Genomic DNA, 20101 nt, shown 5'->3' with positions numbered 1-20101 from the left:
ATAGAGTAACTAAAGAAAATTCCAGAGAGGAAGCTCAAATAAAGCTTAAACCAGAGGCTTCTTTGTTCCGAAGATGACTTGGTTAAGTCAGTGAGATCCCATCAGAGTTGAATTGTAACTTCTCCCCCCTTCCTCTCAATGGAATCATGTTAAGAGATTAGGAGACACAACGTGGTCCAAGATGCGACCTATCCACTTTTTTTGAGACATGCTGTTGCTTTGGGTGGGGGGTAAGGGCGTGTGTTGGGGGAGTCTCAGGAAATAGAGCCAGAGCAGCAAGGGAGCTATTTCATTGTCTTCCCTTTGCATTAAAATGAAAGTTCTGTGAGTTCAAAGGTTCTGTTTGATTTCTTCAAAAAGATCTTATCTAGGAATGTTCATGGCACTGTGTTTGCATACTTCTGTGAATGTGATTCTTTGCATTTAATGTAAGAACAAATGAAGAAAATGCTCTACAGGAACTCAGGAACTGAAGGTATTTCCTTCTACCCCCAGAGGGAGCTGTGGCACCTTAAATCTCTTGGTGACAGAGGGATTTCTAGGTTGTGAGATGTAATAGGAGAAACTCTTTGTCCTGTGGTGCAGTGACAATGGTGATTCCTAAGTATATGAGGACTCACGTCTAGAGATGGTATTAGCATGGATGGAAATCTAAGAAATCTGCTTTGAATGACTGGGTGGCTATGTGTTATCTAAGAACTCACACAAGTATTAAAATAGAAAAGTCATAAGACAATATGTTGGAAATTCACTGTACAACTCAGGGTGGAGGGAACTAAAGGGAAAGAAGTGAGAGAAAATGAGGGAGGGGGTAATAATTATCACAAGAAATGTCCTCACTATCGTGTTACTGTAACTCCTCTGTACATCACTTTGACAATAAAATCAAATTTATAAAGGCAAAGAAAGAAAAGAGGTTGCATTCTATGCAGAGACAGATTTTTTACTTCTTGTGTAGATGTAAGACTTATTGTTTTTATTTGTGAATTAGGACTAGATACATACAGTGTAAATGACAGATATTCCATGTAATGAGTGTAGACTGCATACATTCATGGTTCAGATTAAAGGACAGGACCTTTCAAATCCTCAGGTGGCTTCCTCACCCCACTTCCCAATCCCAAAATGCTCCTAACTCTCCTTCAGGCATCTGTCATGCGTGTTCTTCTTCTGTGTACTTGAACATGAACATAAATATGGAGGAAAGTAGTGCTCTGTGGGTACTTTTGAAACTGTTTCTGAGGCCTCAAATTTTCTTTGCCTCAGTTTGCTGCCTATTCTTGCTTCCTGTGATTAAACATTATTTACCCTTGAATTTATTGTGGGCACATCTTTATGATATAATTTATCTTCCTTTCTTGGGAGTTTGAATTTTCATTTTTTCTTAACCATATTGTGTCACTTCTCACATAAAATTAATGGCTCTCTATGCTTTTTTATTCATCAGCATTTAAATGTCATCCCACCATCTTCTGGCCTTTGTTTATCATGACCAAAATGTAGTCAATGTCTCTATTACCCATTCTCTGAACACAGTGAGATTCTTTTCTCCAAGTTTAGACCATTCATATTGAACATTCCATCCATAACTTGAAAATTCATGAATTGGCTTGTAATTCATCCAATTGTGGGTTTTTTTAATCTTGAATTACTGTATCTCACTACACTTGAAAAGATTTCCCAGGTTGTTTTGAAATATTTTTTCAGCTCTACCTGTCATTCTTTCTGTCCCTCTGTTTGTCTCCATCTCTTTCTCTATTTTTCCATTCCTTTTTGAAATATATACGTATTTATTTCTCTTCTTCACAATTACACATAATCTGCTGAGGCTTTGGAGATTATTCTTGGAAGTTGTCCTTAGGTTACAAATTTTGATTGATCTCTTAACACTCACTGATTTTTCTCCTATCATCAACTGGAATCTTCACCTAACCTGTGAAATTTTCAGTGAAGTTATTGTTTTCCATTCTCAGATTTCCATTTGATACCTTTTATATATCTCTTGAGACCTCATTTGTTCAATTATTTTCTTCATCTTTTCATGTGGAAACAATAGGTTTTTTATTGTGCTCTTTGTGCTTCTCTTCTTTTTTCTTCCCTTTCCCCCACCCCCCCCCCCAGAAAATATGCTCTGCTGCTCACCAGACCAGCAATGCATGAGGGCCAGAATGGAGGTTTTTGTTCGGGCCTGTATCATTGTGGGAGGAACATGTGTACCTTGAAAACAGTAATAAACCCCAACATCCTCAGGCTCCACCCTGCTGATGGTCAGTGTGAAATCCGTGCCTGAACCGCTGCCACGGAACCTTTCTGGGACCCCAGATGCTCGGTTGGAACCCCAATAGATCAGGAGTTGTGGAGACTGGCCTGGCTTCTGCAAGTACCAGTACAAATAGTTTTTTCCATTGCTATGCAGGAGGCTCTGACTAGACCTGCAGGAGATGGAGGCCGGCTCTCCCTGGGTTACAGGCAGGGAGAGTGGAGTCTGGGTGAGCACAACATCTCCACTGCATCCTGAAATTAGAATACGGCAGAAGTACAAGGTTATGTGCACACATAGAGAAGCATGCTTTTTAAATTTTCATTTTGATACATATTGCCTATTGTTAATATTTCATAGTTTGACTTGGAATCTAACATATTTTATGTTAAAAGTGGAAATATTTTTAAATATAAATGGATCTTCAGTGGTTCCCTGCATTATTCTTATCAAGCTGAGTCATCACAGAAGCAAAGGGTTTACTTTCTTCTGAAATGTTTCTCTTTCTCCTAGAGCTAAACCCCATGGAGGATAACAAGACCAGCGCATCTATCACATAGGCCACAACTGGAAGCTGTAAGTTCACCCTCCCACCCACTCCCATTCCTCATCTCCCTTTGTCCTTACCAGGGATCCAGAGCATTAACAGCCACAGGGGCTGAGAGAAGGACTTCATTTCTAGGAGTGAAATGAGGAGTCTTGCCAGGTCAAGGCAGGTTCAGAGCTGAGCCTTTATCTCAGACTTGGAAAGGAAGGTCCTCCTTAGGGAGCAATATGCAAATAGCCAGGTGGGGGCAACAGTGTGAGAAGAGCCAAGAGGAGGGCAAGGCCTGCTCTTCTGAGAGAAGTGGCATCATTGTGCTCTTTGGTTGGTGATGACTAACAAAATCCATGATGCCTGCAGCACTGGCAAGAAGGACCCCACTGTGAATGTTTTGTTCTGCATGGCCATATGCTGCTTCCACCCTAAAACAGCACCAGAGGCCCAATTACCTGTATGTTTACTTCAAGGACAGCATGTAGGAAAATGAGTGGATTTGAGGGCCAAGGTGCCCTGAATTTGCTTCAGCTATTCCAGAAGAAGACAGTGTCCACCATCAGCAGCAAAGATCCTCAAGGGAGTTGATCAATGAGAGCACAGAGTTGAGCCAGAGGAAGAGGTATCTGATACCATAGTTACCAAGTTATCTGTTCAGGGATGATAGCTACAATGTTAGAAATTCTGCGTCCAAAGAACTCTTTATTAAGATTTACTTAAAGAATTGTCAGGGTGAATAAAATTTTCTCTTACAGCTAGTGTCCCAATGGCCTTTATAATAGAAGAGGAAAATGGTAGAAATGTTGATATATGAAAGTGTGACTATACATTCAATGTTACAATATTTATATCTACTAAAATCCTGTCATTTTTCCACACTGTATTTGTATGGAAAATTAATCTAATAATTCTTACAAATTTCTTCTGGGAAGTAATTGATCAAGATGCATTGCACTCGTACACTGACATGTTGACTTGAAACTCTCTAGTGGAACTACTTGTAGATAATTATATATGCATAGACATACATATATATCATTCTGCTTATTTTAAATTAACATAAGATCTTTAAATGTTTCCTGTACCACCCAAAACAACCTGTTTCTACTTATTTGTCTCAGATTTCATTCTCTAGTTCTTGTCTCTGAAGATCCTGAGTTTGAGGTGAGGCAGAACATCACCTGGGAATAAGGAGCACATGGCCAAGAAGGCTTGTGCTGATGCCACAATGCACCCCACCTGGCCATGCACAGAGGTGCCTTGTGGGAAGTGATTGGGCCATTGGCAGTCTGTTCCTTGAGAGGATTAAAGCTGTTCTCTTGGGGTGTTACATAATATTCACTTGTTATAAAGTGAAGACAACCATATGCTTGGTCATCTCAACTCACAGCTCATTTTCTATTTAGTAACGTTATTGTGGCACAAATAAGACTGGCCTCGCCTGTGTACAGACAGATGAGGATACTGCATCTAGGACTGTTTGCACCTAACACTGTTAGTTAAATAAAACTCTTCTTCGTTAAGAGCTTAGGTCAGTTCCTTTGTTACAATAAAGGACTGGCACAGTGTGCTGTGAGTGAGAGATAAACAGTCAAACAGAGAAAGAGAGACACAGAGAAAGAGAAATTGTGCTTGAACTACAAATGCATTTAAATATGTTTAAGAGTAGAAATCCTATCTCTATCGGTTATACTCATACTCTGAACACAACTTCCTAAAAGCCTGACAGGGATCATTTGTTAACATGCTGAAGTGTAGATTCACATTCAGTAGGTAGGAGGTGGTATTGTAATTTTGAATTTACAACACATTCTCAGTGATGCTGATGTTGATTCTGAATTCTGGATAAATTGAGTAGGAAAGAAAGTAATATTCCATCCATGTTTAGCTGTGTTGCTTCCTATGTGTCAAGAGGTAGTTTTGTTTGTGTCCCTGACATAGTTCATGTAAATACTACATTTTGCATTGACTAAGACTGACTGAAACTTGCTATGTTGACAGGTTGCTGATAGGAAGAAGCACGTGTGAACATGGTCTTGGGCAATGCGCTCCTGGATCTATTCTGAGAGTTGGGCCATGACCAGCTGTGAACTACTCTCATCAAATTCTTTCAGGTAGTGAATTTCCCAGCATTCTTTCCCTTTGTATTCCTATGGATATTCCGAAAGAGAGGAGATCTTTTCTAGTCACACATGAGAATACAATCCTTAAAAGACTCAATCCTATCGATCCACAACCTTCCAAGACACAGACGGACATGTCTGTCAGTGAGGCTCTTAGGCTGGGTCCACAGATGGGAACCAAATATGTTAACTGCATGTCATGGGAAAAATTCTACAAAGTGAGTTGTTTGAGTCCATCAGGCTGGATTGCACTATTTGAGCAGAGGATGTGTGAAACCGTAGGAGGATCGTGGCCTGTAGGGATAATCGCATACCAAGCTATGACCTTGAGACCAGGAGCAATGGCGATTTAATTTAGGGTTGAGCCTGACATTTTCAGGAAGAAGCCCCTCACAGCAGGAGAATGCCTGCAGTCTGAGATGCCAGGCAGTGAGAAGGATTTCCAGGAATCTCCATCAGGACACACACAGGAGAGACTCTGCGTCAGAGAGACCCAGCGGGCCAGCGCGATTATGGGCTTCCATGACCTGGATTTATCTTTCTTATTGCTGGATGTTGTAGATGGGGGTCCTGGAGTGCACACTGTAGCTACTGACTAAAGGTTACTGCTTCTTTTCACTGTGTTTGAAGTAATTGGAAATGTGAAATTGAATTGATATAAAGACAGGAGCCAATAATATTTAAATGTGAATTTTCCAAGACTTTCCTTCCTCAATGAGCCCCTCTGAGTGGTGGACGTCAAATGTAGGGCCCCTGCGGGAAGTGCTGATATCAATGGCAGGGCCGTCCTCATGGAGTGAGGCAGATTTCTTCATAGTCATTTGCTATGAAGTGAAGACAGCCATGAACTCAACCACTCCCATGCGTGGCTAATTCCCTTTCCATTAGCACAGCATGTCCTCACACAGACGTGACGGCCCTCTCCTGAGTACAGACACACGAGGACACTGCACCTAGAACTTTCTACACCTAAAATTGTGGGTTAGACAAAGCAAAACAGTTTTTGTACAGAAATCAGTTCACTTACTTTGTAATAACAAGTGCACATGGACCTTGTGTGTGTGCACACGTGTGTGTATATACTTGCACACACATGCGTGTGTATCTGCAATATATTTCACATGTGGGTTAACTAGATACATTCTTAAATGGGGCCAGTAGAGAAGTAAACAACATCTCTCAACCTTGAATCTCATCCTCTAAATTCAATTGTGGGGTTTCTGTTGTTGTTGTTGTTTTGGGTGCTATTTTTTTGTCTGTCTGTTTTTGTTAGTCCTCAGGCTTGAGCTCAGGAGCTGGGCAGTGTCCATAAGCTCTGGTTGCTCAAGTCCAGTGCTCTACCACTTCAGTCACAGCTCTTCTTCCGGCTTTCTGGTGGTTAAGTGGAGGTAAGAGTCTTACTGTCTTTCCTGCCTTGGCTGGTTTTGAACCACAGTCCTCAGATCTCAGTCTCCTGAGGAGCTAAAATTGCAGCAGTGTGCCACCAGCACTTGACCTGCACATGGCTTCTTAAACATAATAAGGATCACCTGCTAAATGTCAATTCACATTCAGCACATTTACCATGGTCTATGATTTCGTATTTACAACATGTTGCCAGTGTGTTTAGGATAGTGGCGAATTTTGAAAAAAAACTGAGTAAGAAAGTGTCGGGAGCTGAGCTAGCAGCTAAGCTCATCCTGACCTCTGGCCGTGCTGATGTCGCCAGAATGTCGGGAGCCAAACTTGCAGCTAGATTCTTCCTTACCACTGGCTGTGCTGTTATCACTAGGATGTACCAGATGCAAGGACCTTTGCTCACGGGCACTGTCTGGAATTGCTTTGCCATTGTCTGCATCTTGCTATGTCGGCTGGAGTAGATTCCTATGTTAATCTACCTTTTCCTGTGTTTACCATAATCAAATGCTTCAAAGCCCCTGTGTGTTCTTAAATTTTAACAACCCTATGCTATTCCCTAGTTCCAAAACTGCATATAAGCTGGAAGTTAAGAATAAACTTGGCTGTAGTCGTGAGGTTCAACCTTATGGCTGCAGACCTCCCGTACCCCATCTTTGTCTCTTGTCTTTTTTGTCTTACCTTATTTTTCCTTTTCCTTAATCCTCACCGCCCCTCAGTCAGGATTCCTGTTTCACTGCTGGCTGGCCCGGCAGGGAAAGAAAGGAATATTGTATCCATGTTGCGTTGACTTTTTATTTTGTTGAGAAAAAAATTATTTGTTTGTGAAGAGATTATTACAAATTTCATGTATAAACGATGATATAAGTGTAGGCAAGAACCTTGTGCATGTTGGAAACATTAAAAGTTTCCTTGTAAAAGGAATAAAATCACCACAGAAGACATTTGCTTATCACATTACTGGTTGGCAACAGTACTATTTTAAAGATGATAATACCTCATGGTTTATCTGAAATCTCCCAGTCTTTGCGTTCCCATGAGTTCTCCTGCCCTATGTGGATTGTATGTTGTCACATTGTCACATAATCTTTATGTCCAGTCAGAGTCACTCTCTCGTTGACCACAGTTTCTTCCTAATAAGCAGATAATCTGTTCTGCGGCTCCCCAAACGAGCATAGCATGAGGGCCGCTCACCCAGCCAGAGGGAGGTTTCAGTTCAGGGCTGCATCACTGTGGGAGGAAGATGTGTATGCTAAAAGCAGTAATTAACCCCAACATCCTCCGCCTCCACCCTGCTGAGGGTCACTGTGAAATCTGTGCCTGACCGCTGCCAGGGAACCTGTCTTGGACCCCACATACTCGGTTGGAAACCAAATAGATCAGAGGTTGTGGAGATAACACTGGTAAATATTGATGTAATATGGGTCACTATGTATGTTTACCTCTTACTTGTTTCAATAAGATTCTTAAATTCTATTTAGTCACATTTTATTATTTTTATTTTTCTGTGTGTAGATTTACTTGAACTGAGCCAGAAGCCAATGGTGCTTTGGCCATTTGAGCTCTGAATAAGAAAAAATTATACCCATACCTTCCTATACATGGGTACCAAATTTTTATTAGTTTTTATCTTGATATTTACTGAATTTACCATAATAATTATCACATTCTACTTTCAACGATGAGATCAGGGCATGGAGAAATACTAATAAATTTGTTTTTCAACGTAAAATAAGTTAATTATGTGATAATTATATTTGAATGTTGAATAAATTAACATGTGACTTGAAATAAGATTTTTACAAAAAGGTTATATTTGCTGAAGAAAAAAGTCCCTGACTACAAGAAATCAATGTCTAATATAATGAACTAACTTGTTAATTACATTGTTTAAATTATTGTACAGTGTGTGAACATATCCAAACACCATATTGTACTTCACGTACAATTATACTGTGGAAAATAAAAATTGTATTAAATGCTAATGGCTATTTTTTCTTTACAAAATTATTTTTCAAAAACCCTTTTCAAAAGCAGTATTACCTTGCTTTTCAAAACCTATTATGGCATACCTATTGTGGCTTCTACTTATTTGAGTGACTGCAAACTTATAGCAAACCTTGACTACACGTGAGTACAGGCATGTGTTGTCTGTAAGTCGGAAGAGGCATGGTGAGGTATGGGCTGCTGGGGGTGAGAAGGAAACAGAGAGTTAGGGTGTGCAGATGCCTTCATGCCCTTTTGCCCAATACTTTCCACTGATCTTCACAGACTGGCTGCATCTGAGCAGCTCTGTCATCAGTGGAGGCTCCAGGAGGAGCAGGTGGGGCAGCCCAGCCTCTCACTTCTGCTGCCCTGGGAGGTTTTTGTTATGACTTGTATCACTGTGGGAGGGTAACTCCTACTCTGTTGACAGTAATAAGTGGCAACATCTTCAGGCTGCAGGCTGCTGATGGTGAGAGTGAACTCTGTCCCAGATCCACTGCCACTGAACCTCGATGGGACCCCAGATTCCAAAGTAGTTGCATAACGGATCAGGAGCTTGGGAGCTTTCCCTGGTCTCTGTTGGTACCAATGTAAACCAGTGCCAATGCCCTGGCTGGCCCTACAAGTGATGGCGACTCTGTCTCCCAGAGATGCAGACACGGATGGAGACTGGGTCAACTGGATGTCACATCTGGCACCTGATATTGGAAACATAAAAGCCATTATCCAAGCAGCTCTGTTCACATGGGATGAGCAATACCCAGCCTTGTCCATCCTTACCTGGGAGCCAGAGCAGCAGGAGCCCCAACAGCTGAGCAGGGGTCCTCATGTCTATGCTGGGTGCTGAGTGGACCTTCTCCTGCACAGGGTGTGCACAGCCTATGAAGAAGAGCTCAGAGCAGTGGGCTGTGCACATGCAAATCAGCAGGGGCTGGGCAAGGCTGGGCACAGCTGCAGGCTGGTAGATCTCAGTGACAAAGCATAGACTAAAAACCCTGAGTTTCACATTTGCTTGTAAATAATGAGTTTCTCCACAAAAATGAGGGGGGGGAAAGGTTGATTCTATTCTCTTGTGAGAAGCACAATTTTATTTCCATATTATCAATGATGTGCTGGGGTTCTTTTTTCTCTTTTCTTAATGAAAGTCAGTAACTCAGAGATGGAAATTGTGAGTAATGTAATTAGAGAATTATCTTTAATTGGGTATGTACAGACTTTGTGACATAGGAGTCCAGCAGCATTCACCTTGTTTCCGAGCACCATGTTATCTAGTAATAATGATCATTATTATGCAAACATAAGTGTTATGAAAGTGACAATATATGTGTAGGTAGAAAGACAGATAGATGCATAGGTAAATACAGAGATGGATGAATTTCAAATTTTAATGGAAGAGAACATTCTGAAATATATAATATGTGCAATAAAGTAAAATTATCTGAGTTTTATGGACTTTCTACTGTTACTTGCATCAGTGCCCTGTGCACTGCTTATAATTGACTACTCTCCTTCTATTCTCAGTGCTCTCAAGCATTGCCTCCCTCTGGAACAGTTCACATGAGGCATTTCCGCTTTATGCTTAGACAAAGACATAGTTCCCTATCTACCCTTGTGTGTACTGCATTTCTGTGCCAGATATTTACTTAGCTTTGGAGGATATTTGTGTATTCTTTCTTAATTACTGATAACTGTTCCCTTTCAGAAGTTGGGCATGTTCTCTAAACCAAAAGATCAACTCTAAACATTAGTATGTTCTTTCAGCCTGCATAATCCTGAGTAAAGCAATGTTTTGTGTGCTCAGCCTGTGGCTTCAATACAGTCACTAAGCTTTGGTTCTCAAGGATGTTGCACAAGGTCCACAGCTCCACTTTCAGCTTTTTGGTGCTTAATTAGAGATAAGCATCTCATAGACTCTTGCAACCAATGTTGGCTTTCAACCACATCCTCAGATCTCAGCCTCCTGTGTAACTAGCATTATAGGCATGAGCTACCCGGGACTAGTAGTAAAGCAGTTTTTACTGTCTGAGTTTAGATATGTAATCCAAACAGATACAGAAGGGATACTCTGCGACGTGGCCAAGGTTGGGATGAAGAACTAGAGCCACACAGTGTGGAGAGGAAATCTACAAGATAAGGAAATAAGGACAAGAGACCACATACAGTGAAGCTAGGGTGAATTGATTATGTTCACCCACACGGAGATAAGCATGTGGACATCCTTCATCCCATACTGCAGAAGATCAGAACTGGAAATAGATGAGGAGAGTACTCACATGGAACTTAACAGTATAAGTCCGAGAATCTGATGCATGAAGACAACATGATCCTTAATTAACACTGCTCTGTGGCCAGTAGGCCCTCTGCAAATCATGGTCCAATCAGAGGCCTCTTCAGAACCATTCACTACAAAAATGGCTTGAGAATCTTGATTTGATCACCTGCACCTTCCAAAACTTTAGTACTCCCTGCACCACATGCTAACATAACTGCTCCAAGAAGTATTTTGAATGGTCTTCTTTCTTCTTTTTTTTTTGGCCAGTCCTGGGCCTTGGACTCAGGGCCTGAGCACTGTCCCTGGCTTCTTCCCGCTCAAGGCTAGCACTCTGCCACTTGAGCCACAGCGCCGCTTCTGGCCGTTTTCTGTATATGTGGTGCTGGGGAATCGAACCTAGGGCCTCGTGTATCCGAGGCAGGCACTCTTGCCACTAGGCTATATCCCCAGCCCTTCTTTCTTCTTTTTAAGATGCTATATAACCCCATCTAAAAGGTTTACACATCCTCTTCACTCCTCTGACAGTTTACTTCTAATCTTATCATACGGTCACCTGAATAGCTCCTACTGCCTTTGATGGAGTGAGATTTGCTCTCTCTGTCATGCACTACAGGACAAAGCTGGTACTAAATAAAACAAGAAGGAACCTACAGGCTCTCCTGTAGATGTAATTCCACCTAGCAAATTCCATGGAACATATTAAGAGGATGAGGTAGAGAGACTCTGAGAGCATCTACTTGAGTGGGGTTGAGAGAAGGCAGGCTCTGAGGATGACACGTGGAGCTCTCATGATCCATTCTCCGGGACTGCCTTCAGCAAGTGTGGACATGTGGCTTGTGAATTTCAAGTCTGCACAGACTTCAAGTACTGGACTGCATGGAAGAGTGGGGATACTAGCTTCAAATCAGAGGTGTGTGCAGGCTTACCCTACCCTGGGTTGTTGACAGGTGGAACTACCTGGCTGAAACAGGAGGCTAGAGGGGAAAATCAGAAGACATTCCCATGGATCTTCCTGGAAGAAGTAAGTGCACCAAGGAAAGGAAAGTGCAGACAATCTAGGCCATGATTCTCAATGAGGTCTGTGACCGAGGTGAAATTCTGAGAGATTCTGACTTCAGAGCAGGGCTGACTGTGGGAGGAATCTCCAGGGCTCTTCTCACTGCTTCTGAGGGGCGGGGATAATGAGGAGTCAGCAGAGTCCTCAGGACAGAGAAGAACACGTCACAAAAGAATGACTGTAAAAGGTATAGGTCTATTGTTTATATGCAGTAAATTACCTATTAAGTTAATACATTGACAAGTCTAATTTCAATTGTGTAAGTCGTCATTTTAAATTTTGATACAGAGACAATTCTCTAGCGCACGAAATGCATGTCACCACGTAGCCTTGCTCAGTCTAAGCCCGAGCATCATGCAGCTCAGACCCTGTTTGCGACCTTGGGGATCTCAGGGCTGGAGCAAGGGTCCTAGAGCATTCAGGTTGAATCCCAGAAACATGCTACATAGTTAATAATGAGCATTATTATGCAAACACTAGATGTATGAAAGTGTGAGCACTGGTGATATGGAATCCACTATTCCATATGTTCTCTTCTTTTTAAAATTCTTTTTTAGGTAGTTACACAAAGTGATTGCCATTCAATAAAGTAGTCTTTGAATACAGTGCGTCTTATTAAACATCATCCTTTTCATCATTCTGTCCCATCCCTCCCAATCCACCCCTTTCCTCTATTTTCTTAATTTTGTAGGATATGCATTGGATTTTTTGACATCATTCTCCCTCTCCCTTCTTTTATAGCCTTCCCTTCCTTCTTGCAGGTCACTTCTCCATACACACACAGAGGGAGACACAACTCCTTCCTTTAGAGATGGCTTTGGTGCCATCAAGAAGGCACGGGTAGATGCAATGCCAGGCTTCCAGGCTCAGAATCAGTGAGTGTTTTGGGGGCTGTTGCTCTGTTCAGGGTTCCAGTGGGTGTCCCTAGTACCAGTGACAGCAGACATCTCTTCTGTTTCCCTGCTATTTCTCAGATAGGCAGCTCTGTGAGCAGTGCGGTGTGTGCCATCTAATGGTCATATTGTGAAATTGCATCTTGTATGATTCCAGAAACTGGATTTCACTAGCCACCCTCCCCCTCCTCCTCCATTCTTCTACATTTCCCATAGCATATATTACTTGTGCAAAGGGGTTTCATGACCAGGCTTTCATACATACATGCAATTTATTTTACCATGCTTACCACGGCACAGGTTATTCCCTACAATCCACTTTTCAGAATCTTTTTTCTCATTTCTTTATTGTCAAAGTGATGTACAGAGGGGTTACAGTTTCATATGTAATGCAGTACATACATTTCTTATCCATCTTTTTACCTCCTCCCTCATTTCCCCCGCCTCCCCCCTCCCCATTTACTCCCACTCTGTGAGTTGAATAATTGGTTTATACCATATAGCTTAGTTAGTAGTGCTGTTGCTTAGTTTCTCTTTTTATCCTTTGTATTTTGATTTCGTTATTCCTTTTCCCTTCCCTAGTTCCAGTACACACATACAATAACCAGGGTACTAAAATCAGTTACAGTGATATCAGGGTAAAACCATGGGAAAGAAATACAAAAGAAAAAGGACATAATTTCACATGGCATGTTGAAAATAACAACAACAATGACATACCACTTGTTTCCATAACTTGGAACTCATGTCACTTAGCATATTTTATGTGTTCATATGGACATAGCTACTGAGCTGTTATGAAAGCCTACAGATTGGAAGAAAATCTTTACTGGCCATCCAACAAAGACCTCATATCTAAAATATATGTAGAAATCAAAAAATTAAATTCCTCCAAAAAAAAAATTCTCAAAGAACCAACTGCCCCCTCAACAAGTATGCTAAAGACCTAAGAAGAGACTTCTCTGAAGAGGAAATGAGAATGGGCAAGAGACACAGGGAGAAGTGCTCTACATCACTGGCCATAAAAGAAATGCAAATCAAAATAACACTAAGGTTCCACCTCACCCCAGCAAGAATGGCCATTATCAGGAAAACTAATCATAACAAATGCTGGAGGGGATGTGGCCAAAACAGAACCCTACTAAGTTTGGGTGGGAGTGTAAACTTGTTCAACCACTCTGGAAGGCAGTATGGAGGTTCCTCAGAAGGCTAAACATAGAGCTCCCCTATGACCCAGCAGCCCCACTTTTGGGCATCTACCCAACAGATTTCAAACAAGAACACACTAAAGCCACCAGCACAACTATGTTCATCGTAGCACAATTTGTCATAGCTAAAATATGGAACCAACCCAGATGTCCCTCAGTAGATGTGTGGATCAAGAAAATGTGGTTCATATACACAGTCGAATTCTATGCCTCTATCAGAAAGAATGATATTGCCCCGTTCATAAGGAAATGGAAGGACTTGGAAAAAATTATACTTAATGAAGTGAGCCAGACCAAAAAAGGAAACATGGACTCTATGGTTTCCCTCGTTGGGAATAATTAGTACATTTTTCAGGATTTTTATACTGATTGCACTCATTACAATCATTCATTCATCAATTATATCCATTCATACTGTACTTCTGTACCATTCACTCCATCTCCCTCTCCTTCTCCCCATCCTGCTTCTATCCCTCCTCAAACATAAATTTAATTCCTCTTTACATCCATCTCATTCTCTCTGTCCTTCCTCACCTCTCTCATATTCCAAAAGAGATTATCACTAGAATATAGAAATAAGATTAAGTTTTGGCAAATGACAATGACATGTGACTTGTTTTCTCCAGAGATGACAGCATTTTCATTCTGTTTAAAATCACACGTTGCACAAATTGCCTTCCCTAAAACATGATCCACATTAAACATGAAAAGAATCTCCATTTCCAGGCTTAGAACATTTGTCCAAAAATGACCACCAAAAATATGGAAATTATATAATGTAATGATATCCTAATAACACGAAAAAGAAATACCTTTTTTGTAATTTCATGGCCACAGGCTTTGCACACACCATGAATTTGTACATATTAACAGCCATTCCAGCTTTAGCTCCATACAAATTGCTGACATCTGCATAATTTATAGGAGTAGACACCATCACCGGCTCTGTCTACTTTGGGATCTCATGATAATGACATCTTCCTATGCTGTTTCTTCAGGCCTGGCCTCCAGGGAAAGTACTTCATGCACGAGATCATGCCTTCCCATTTCACTTACATGGAGTGTGGTAGTTATTTCTCTCACTGGCCATGGCAAATTACCAGAAATAAGTAAAATAAATGGAAGACTAATTAACATGCCCTGTTTGTACTGTTTTGTTTGTGAACAGGATTCCATTATGGAACTAAATTTGGCCTGGAATTCACAATATAGCTAAGGATAAGACTGAGCTGGTTAATGCTACTACCTCAGTCTAAAGAGAGAATAATTTGAAAAAAAATTTATTTTTAATATTGCCAAATACTATCCAATTTGTCATGGTCAAATCTAATAGGTACATGATTGAAAATCAGAACGGATCATAATAAAGATTTAATCAAACATGTCATAAGTGGTCAGAGTGAGCCACATTTTTTCCCCAGCTGCCTGTGTCATGGCATGACCTTTGCCCCAGTGTTCCTGAAGGGTGGCAGAGGCACTGATGCAACACAGAGCTCAGCTGTAAACTACTATGACTTCTAAAGCTTCTTGCTCTGACAATCACCCTGAAAGCTGTTGCGCTGCTCCCCAAACAAACTACATGTGACAGCTGGGCCACCTCAAGCAGGGAGGTTTTTGCTCAGGGCTGTATCACTGTGAGAGGTTCATGTGTCTCTTGAAAGCAGTAATAAACCCCAACATCCTCAGCCTCCACCCTGCTGATGGTCAGTGTGAAATCCGTGCCTGACCCACTGCCACGGAACCTGTCTGGGACCCCAGATGCTCGGTTAGAAACCTTGTAGATCAGGAGTTGTGGAGACTGGCCTGGCTTCTGCAGGAACCAGTGCAGATATGTGTTTCCATTGCTATACAGGAGGCTCTGACTAGACCTGCAGAAGATGGAGGCCGGCTCTCCCAGGGTGACAGGCAGGGAGAGTGGAGTCTGGGTCAGCACAACATCTCCACTAGATCCTGAAATTAGAATAAAACAGGAGTGCAACTTTATTCACAAACATAGAAATGCATGCTGTTGTTTTTTTTATTTTGATATATATTGCCTGCTATTCATATTTCATACTGATTAATAATCTAAACATATCAAATACTAATAATTGATGTATTTCTGAAGCATAAATGGGCCTCTAGGAATCACTACTTGTATTGTCATCTAGCAGAGTCTTCCCAATTTCTAGCTCTTTCTGGAATGTTCCTCACTCTGGAAGGCCTAAATATCACTCATCCCATCATGGATAACAAGACCTACACAGATAGGTCACAAATGGGCTCTGAGAGCTCAACCCCCCCATCCACTCCCATTCCTCATCTCCCTTTGCCTTACCAGGGATCCAGAGCATTAACAGGCACAGGAGCTGAGAGAAGGACTTCATTTCTAGGAGTGAAATGAGGAGTCTTGTCAGGTCAAGGCAGGTTCAGAGCTGAGCCTTTATCTCAGACTTGGAAAGGAAGGTCCTCCTTAGGGAGCACTATGCAAATAGCCAGATGGGGGCAACAGTGTGAGAAGAGCCAAGGGGAGGGCAAGGCCTGCTCTTCTGAGAGAAGTGACATCAGCTGTGCTCTGTGTTTGGTGATAACCAATAAAATTCATGATGCCAGCAGCACTAGGGAGAAGGACTCCACTGTGATACTCTGGATCTGAGAGGGGAAGATAGGGTGCACATGGCCCTGCCACCCAACAACAGCATCAGAGACCCAAAGATATGCTGGTTCCTGTCAAGGACATCCTGGGAGAATGGAATGGACACAGTGTCTGAATACCCTGCAACTCCCTCAGCTCGTCTAGAGAAAGTCACAGTGTCCACCATCAGCAGCACGGATCCTCAAGGGAGTTGAACAATGGGAGCAGAGTTGAGCTAGAGGAAGAGGCGTCTGGTATAATTGTTACCAATTTATCTGTTCTGGAATGTTAGCTACAAGTGTTAGAACCTCTGTTTCCAAAGGAACTTCATATTAAGATTGAGTGTAAAGAATTGACAGAAAGAACAAACTTTTCTATTACTATTAGTGATTCAAATGCCTGTATAAGATAAAGAGAAAATGGGATAACTATGTATACTTGGAGTTGTGAATATATATTCAATTTGAGAAGCTTTAAACTCCAGTAAATATCCTGACATTCTTCTACACTTTATTTTTACAACAAATTAATCACAGAATTTTTGAAAACTTCCCTCTGGAGAATAATGGAAGGGAGAAAGTAATCAAGATGCATTCCACTCATACACTGACATGATTTTTAAACTCCTTTGTGTAACTCCTTAAAGACAAATACATGTATATAATTCTGGTCATCCTAAATTATCCTATAAACTTTTAATGTCTCAGTTTGCAATCTTCTCTAACCAGTCTCTGCTTATTTGTCACAGAGATCTCAGTCTCCACTTTTGGTCTCCGAGGATTCTGGCTCCGTCATGCAGCAGATCCTCACCTGGGAAAAAGGGGCCCATGGACAAGAAGGCTGCTGCTGATGCCCAGGAAGACCCCACATGGCCATCTGAAGGGGTGCCTTGTGGGAAGTGAATAGGGGATTGGAGGCCCTGCCCTCAGGTGGGCTATAGCTTCTCTCATGCAGAGAGTCAGTGCTCATCATAGTCTCTAGTTACAAAATGAGGACAACCCTATGCCTGGCCTCCTCAACTCACAGCTGGTTCTCTTTACATTAACACACCATATTTTTCCACACACAGGACAGGCCTCACCTGATACTGCATCTAGGACTTTCTATACCTAAAACTGTGAAGGTGTGTGTGTGTGTGTGTGTGTGTGTGTGTGTGTGTGTGTGTCTGTGTGTGTGTGTGTGTGTGTTGGATGTAGTTTAAATAGAAATGCTCTTTAATGGGCTGATTGGGGAGTAAAAAGCATCTCTCTACCCCTGACACTCATCTACTAGACAGCTTCCTAAACATTAAGGAATTACCAAAAGATTACTTAAGAATCAATGCAGATTCACATTCAATAGATCTGAGGTGGATTTGTTATTTTGTATTTGTAATATATATGCTCTCAGGGATGCTGTTGAGGATTCCAAATTTGGACACATTCTGAGTAGGAAAGAAAATTATATTGCATCTATTTTTACTTGTGTTTTACTCTTTTGTGTCAAGAAGTAGTTCTATTTTAGAAGTGTCCCTTCCATATTTCCTGCATATACCACATTTTCCCTTCACTGAACTTTACTGAAACTCTGGCTATGGTTACAGGTTGCTGATAGAAAGAGGCACGCATGGTCATGGTCTTGGGCAGTGCCTTCCTGGATATGTTCTGAGCCTTGGGCCAGGACCTCACTGGGTCATCAGCAGTGAGCTCCTCTCACCACAGTCTCTTCAGGAAGGGCATTTCCCAGCACTCCTCTCCCTGTGTGTGTCTCTCTCTCTCTGTCTCCTCTCTGCCTGGCTGTCTCTGCCCCTCTCCCTCTGTCTTTTCCTTTTGATATTCTGAATGATATGAGATGGCTTCGAACCTCAAAACAGACTCAATCCTATCCATCCACACCCACAAAGAAATGGGTGGACAGAGATGAGATGGTGGACAAGCGAGAACTGCACACATATCTCTTGTTTTCAGTTCTGCTTTTATTATCTATAAGTAGTTGTACAAAAGGATGAGAACTAAATGTGTCCATTTATAAATAAGCTGCTTCTGGATCTACATGACCTCTTTCATCATTCTGCCCCATCCCTCCCAATCCAACTCCTTCCTTCCATATATATTTTCATGCATAAACATACATTTTAATTAGTAAATGTGAATTTATGCTCCCAGTACATCTGTATGGTATAAGGAAGACCCTTTTGTGATTACATGATAAATATTCATGTAATACTGATTATTATGTAGCTATCTGTTACTTGGTTCCCTGAGTGACTTAAATATATTCTATGTATCCACATATTTACATATTTTAATTTTTTCTTGTGTAAGTTTGTTTGAGTTTCCAGTAGATCAGACAATGCATTGGGAAATAACAAGGTATTTGGCATTCATCATCAAAAGTAAACTAATTGTCTTATAATTAGATTAAAATTAACATGTGTGTTAAAATAACATTTTAAAGATTGCACTGCCTGAATAGAAAACGCTGACTACATGAAATTAGTAAATATGTAAGATGGTGAACTATCTTCTTAATTATGTTATTCAGGTCATTGTACAATGTGTATAATATCCAAACATCATACCATACTTCAAATAAAATTATAATGAGCCCATCAACAATTGTTTTCAAAAAATTATAATAATTTTTTAATAACTTCTTTTCAAAAATCTTTTTCACAACTATACTGGCTTGCTTTTAAAAGCCTCCTTTAACATAACTGGAAAGGCTTATTTTTATTGGGTGACTGCAAATTTCTATTACAACCTGGACTATTCATGAGCAGAGAACGGTGTTCTTTGTAACTGGGAAAAGTCATTGTGAGGTGTGAGCTGCTTGGAATGAGAACAGTCAGGGTGTGGAGTTGTCTCCATGAACTTTCTCCCAATACTTTCCAGTGATCTTCAAAGACTGGCTGCATCTGAGCAGTTCTGTCAGCAGTTGGAGGCAGCAGGAGGAGCAGCTGGGGCAGCCGAGCATCTCAATTCTGCTGCCCTGGGAGGTTTTTGTTATGACTTGTATCACTGTGGGAGGAGTACTGTAACCTTGTTGACAGTAATATGTGGCAACATCTTCAGGCTGCAGGCTGCTGATGCTGAGAGTGAACTCTGTCCCAGATCCGCTGCCACTGAACCTCGATGGGAACCCAGATTGCAAAGTAGATGCCCAATAAATCAGAAGCTTAGGTGGTTTCCCTGGTTTCTGCTGATACCAGGCTAAATAATTGCTTATGCCCTGACTGGCCCTGCAAGTCATGGAGACTGTGTCTCCTGGAGATGCAGACAGGGAGGGTGGAGACTGGGTCATCTGGATGTCACACATGGCACCTGATGTGGAAAACACAGAAACAAAACCCACACTTTTAATCATGTTATAAGACAATTTCCCCACATGCCAAGCAGCACTGACCACACTGAGCTAAGCAAATTTCCATTGCTCTCCTTACCTGGGAGCCAAAGCAGCAGGAGCCCCAGGAGCTGGGCAGGAGCCTTCATGTCTGCGCTGTGTCTCAGTGACTGGGTCTGACTCCTGCACAGGGTGTGAGCAGCCTTTGAAGAACTCAGGGCTGTGGGCTGAGCTCTGGCTCATGCAAATCAGCAGAGGCTGAGCACTGCTGGGCAGAGCTGCAGGTCAGTCTCATTTCAGTAACTCATCACCTGTCCAGGGTTCCCAGGAGTCCTAGATCAAAGCAGAGAAACAGTGTTTTCCCTGCAGAGAACTTGCTTCTCCCTCTAGTTTAAACCATCTCTTCTATAAGTATATTGCTCTATAGGTCCATT

The 20101-nt window shown here is 41.6% G+C and overlaps 1 gene segment (V, D, J or C); it reads right to left on the bottom strand.

Annotated features, from left to right (window-relative positions):
* Positions 1 to 149: 149 nt before the first annotated feature.
* On the bottom strand, positions 150 to 19831 carry LOC125356822. The segment is given in 4 exon segments: positions 150 to 178; positions 1923 to 1933; positions 8703 to 9000; positions 19768 to 19831. Coding segments are annotated over 4 exon segments (387 nt in total).
* Positions 19832 to 20101: the final 270 nt, after the last annotated feature.

Source organism: Perognathus longimembris, chromosome 8, assembly GCF_023159225.1.
Source record: "Perognathus longimembris pacificus isolate PPM17 chromosome 8, ASM2315922v1, whole genome shotgun sequence".
In the NCBI taxonomy this organism is placed as follows: Eukaryota; Metazoa; Chordata; class Mammalia; order Rodentia; family Heteromyidae; genus Perognathus; species Perognathus longimembris.
Note: the sequence above shows the minus strand (reverse complement) of the source record. Positions and strands in the feature narration are given on the sequence as shown.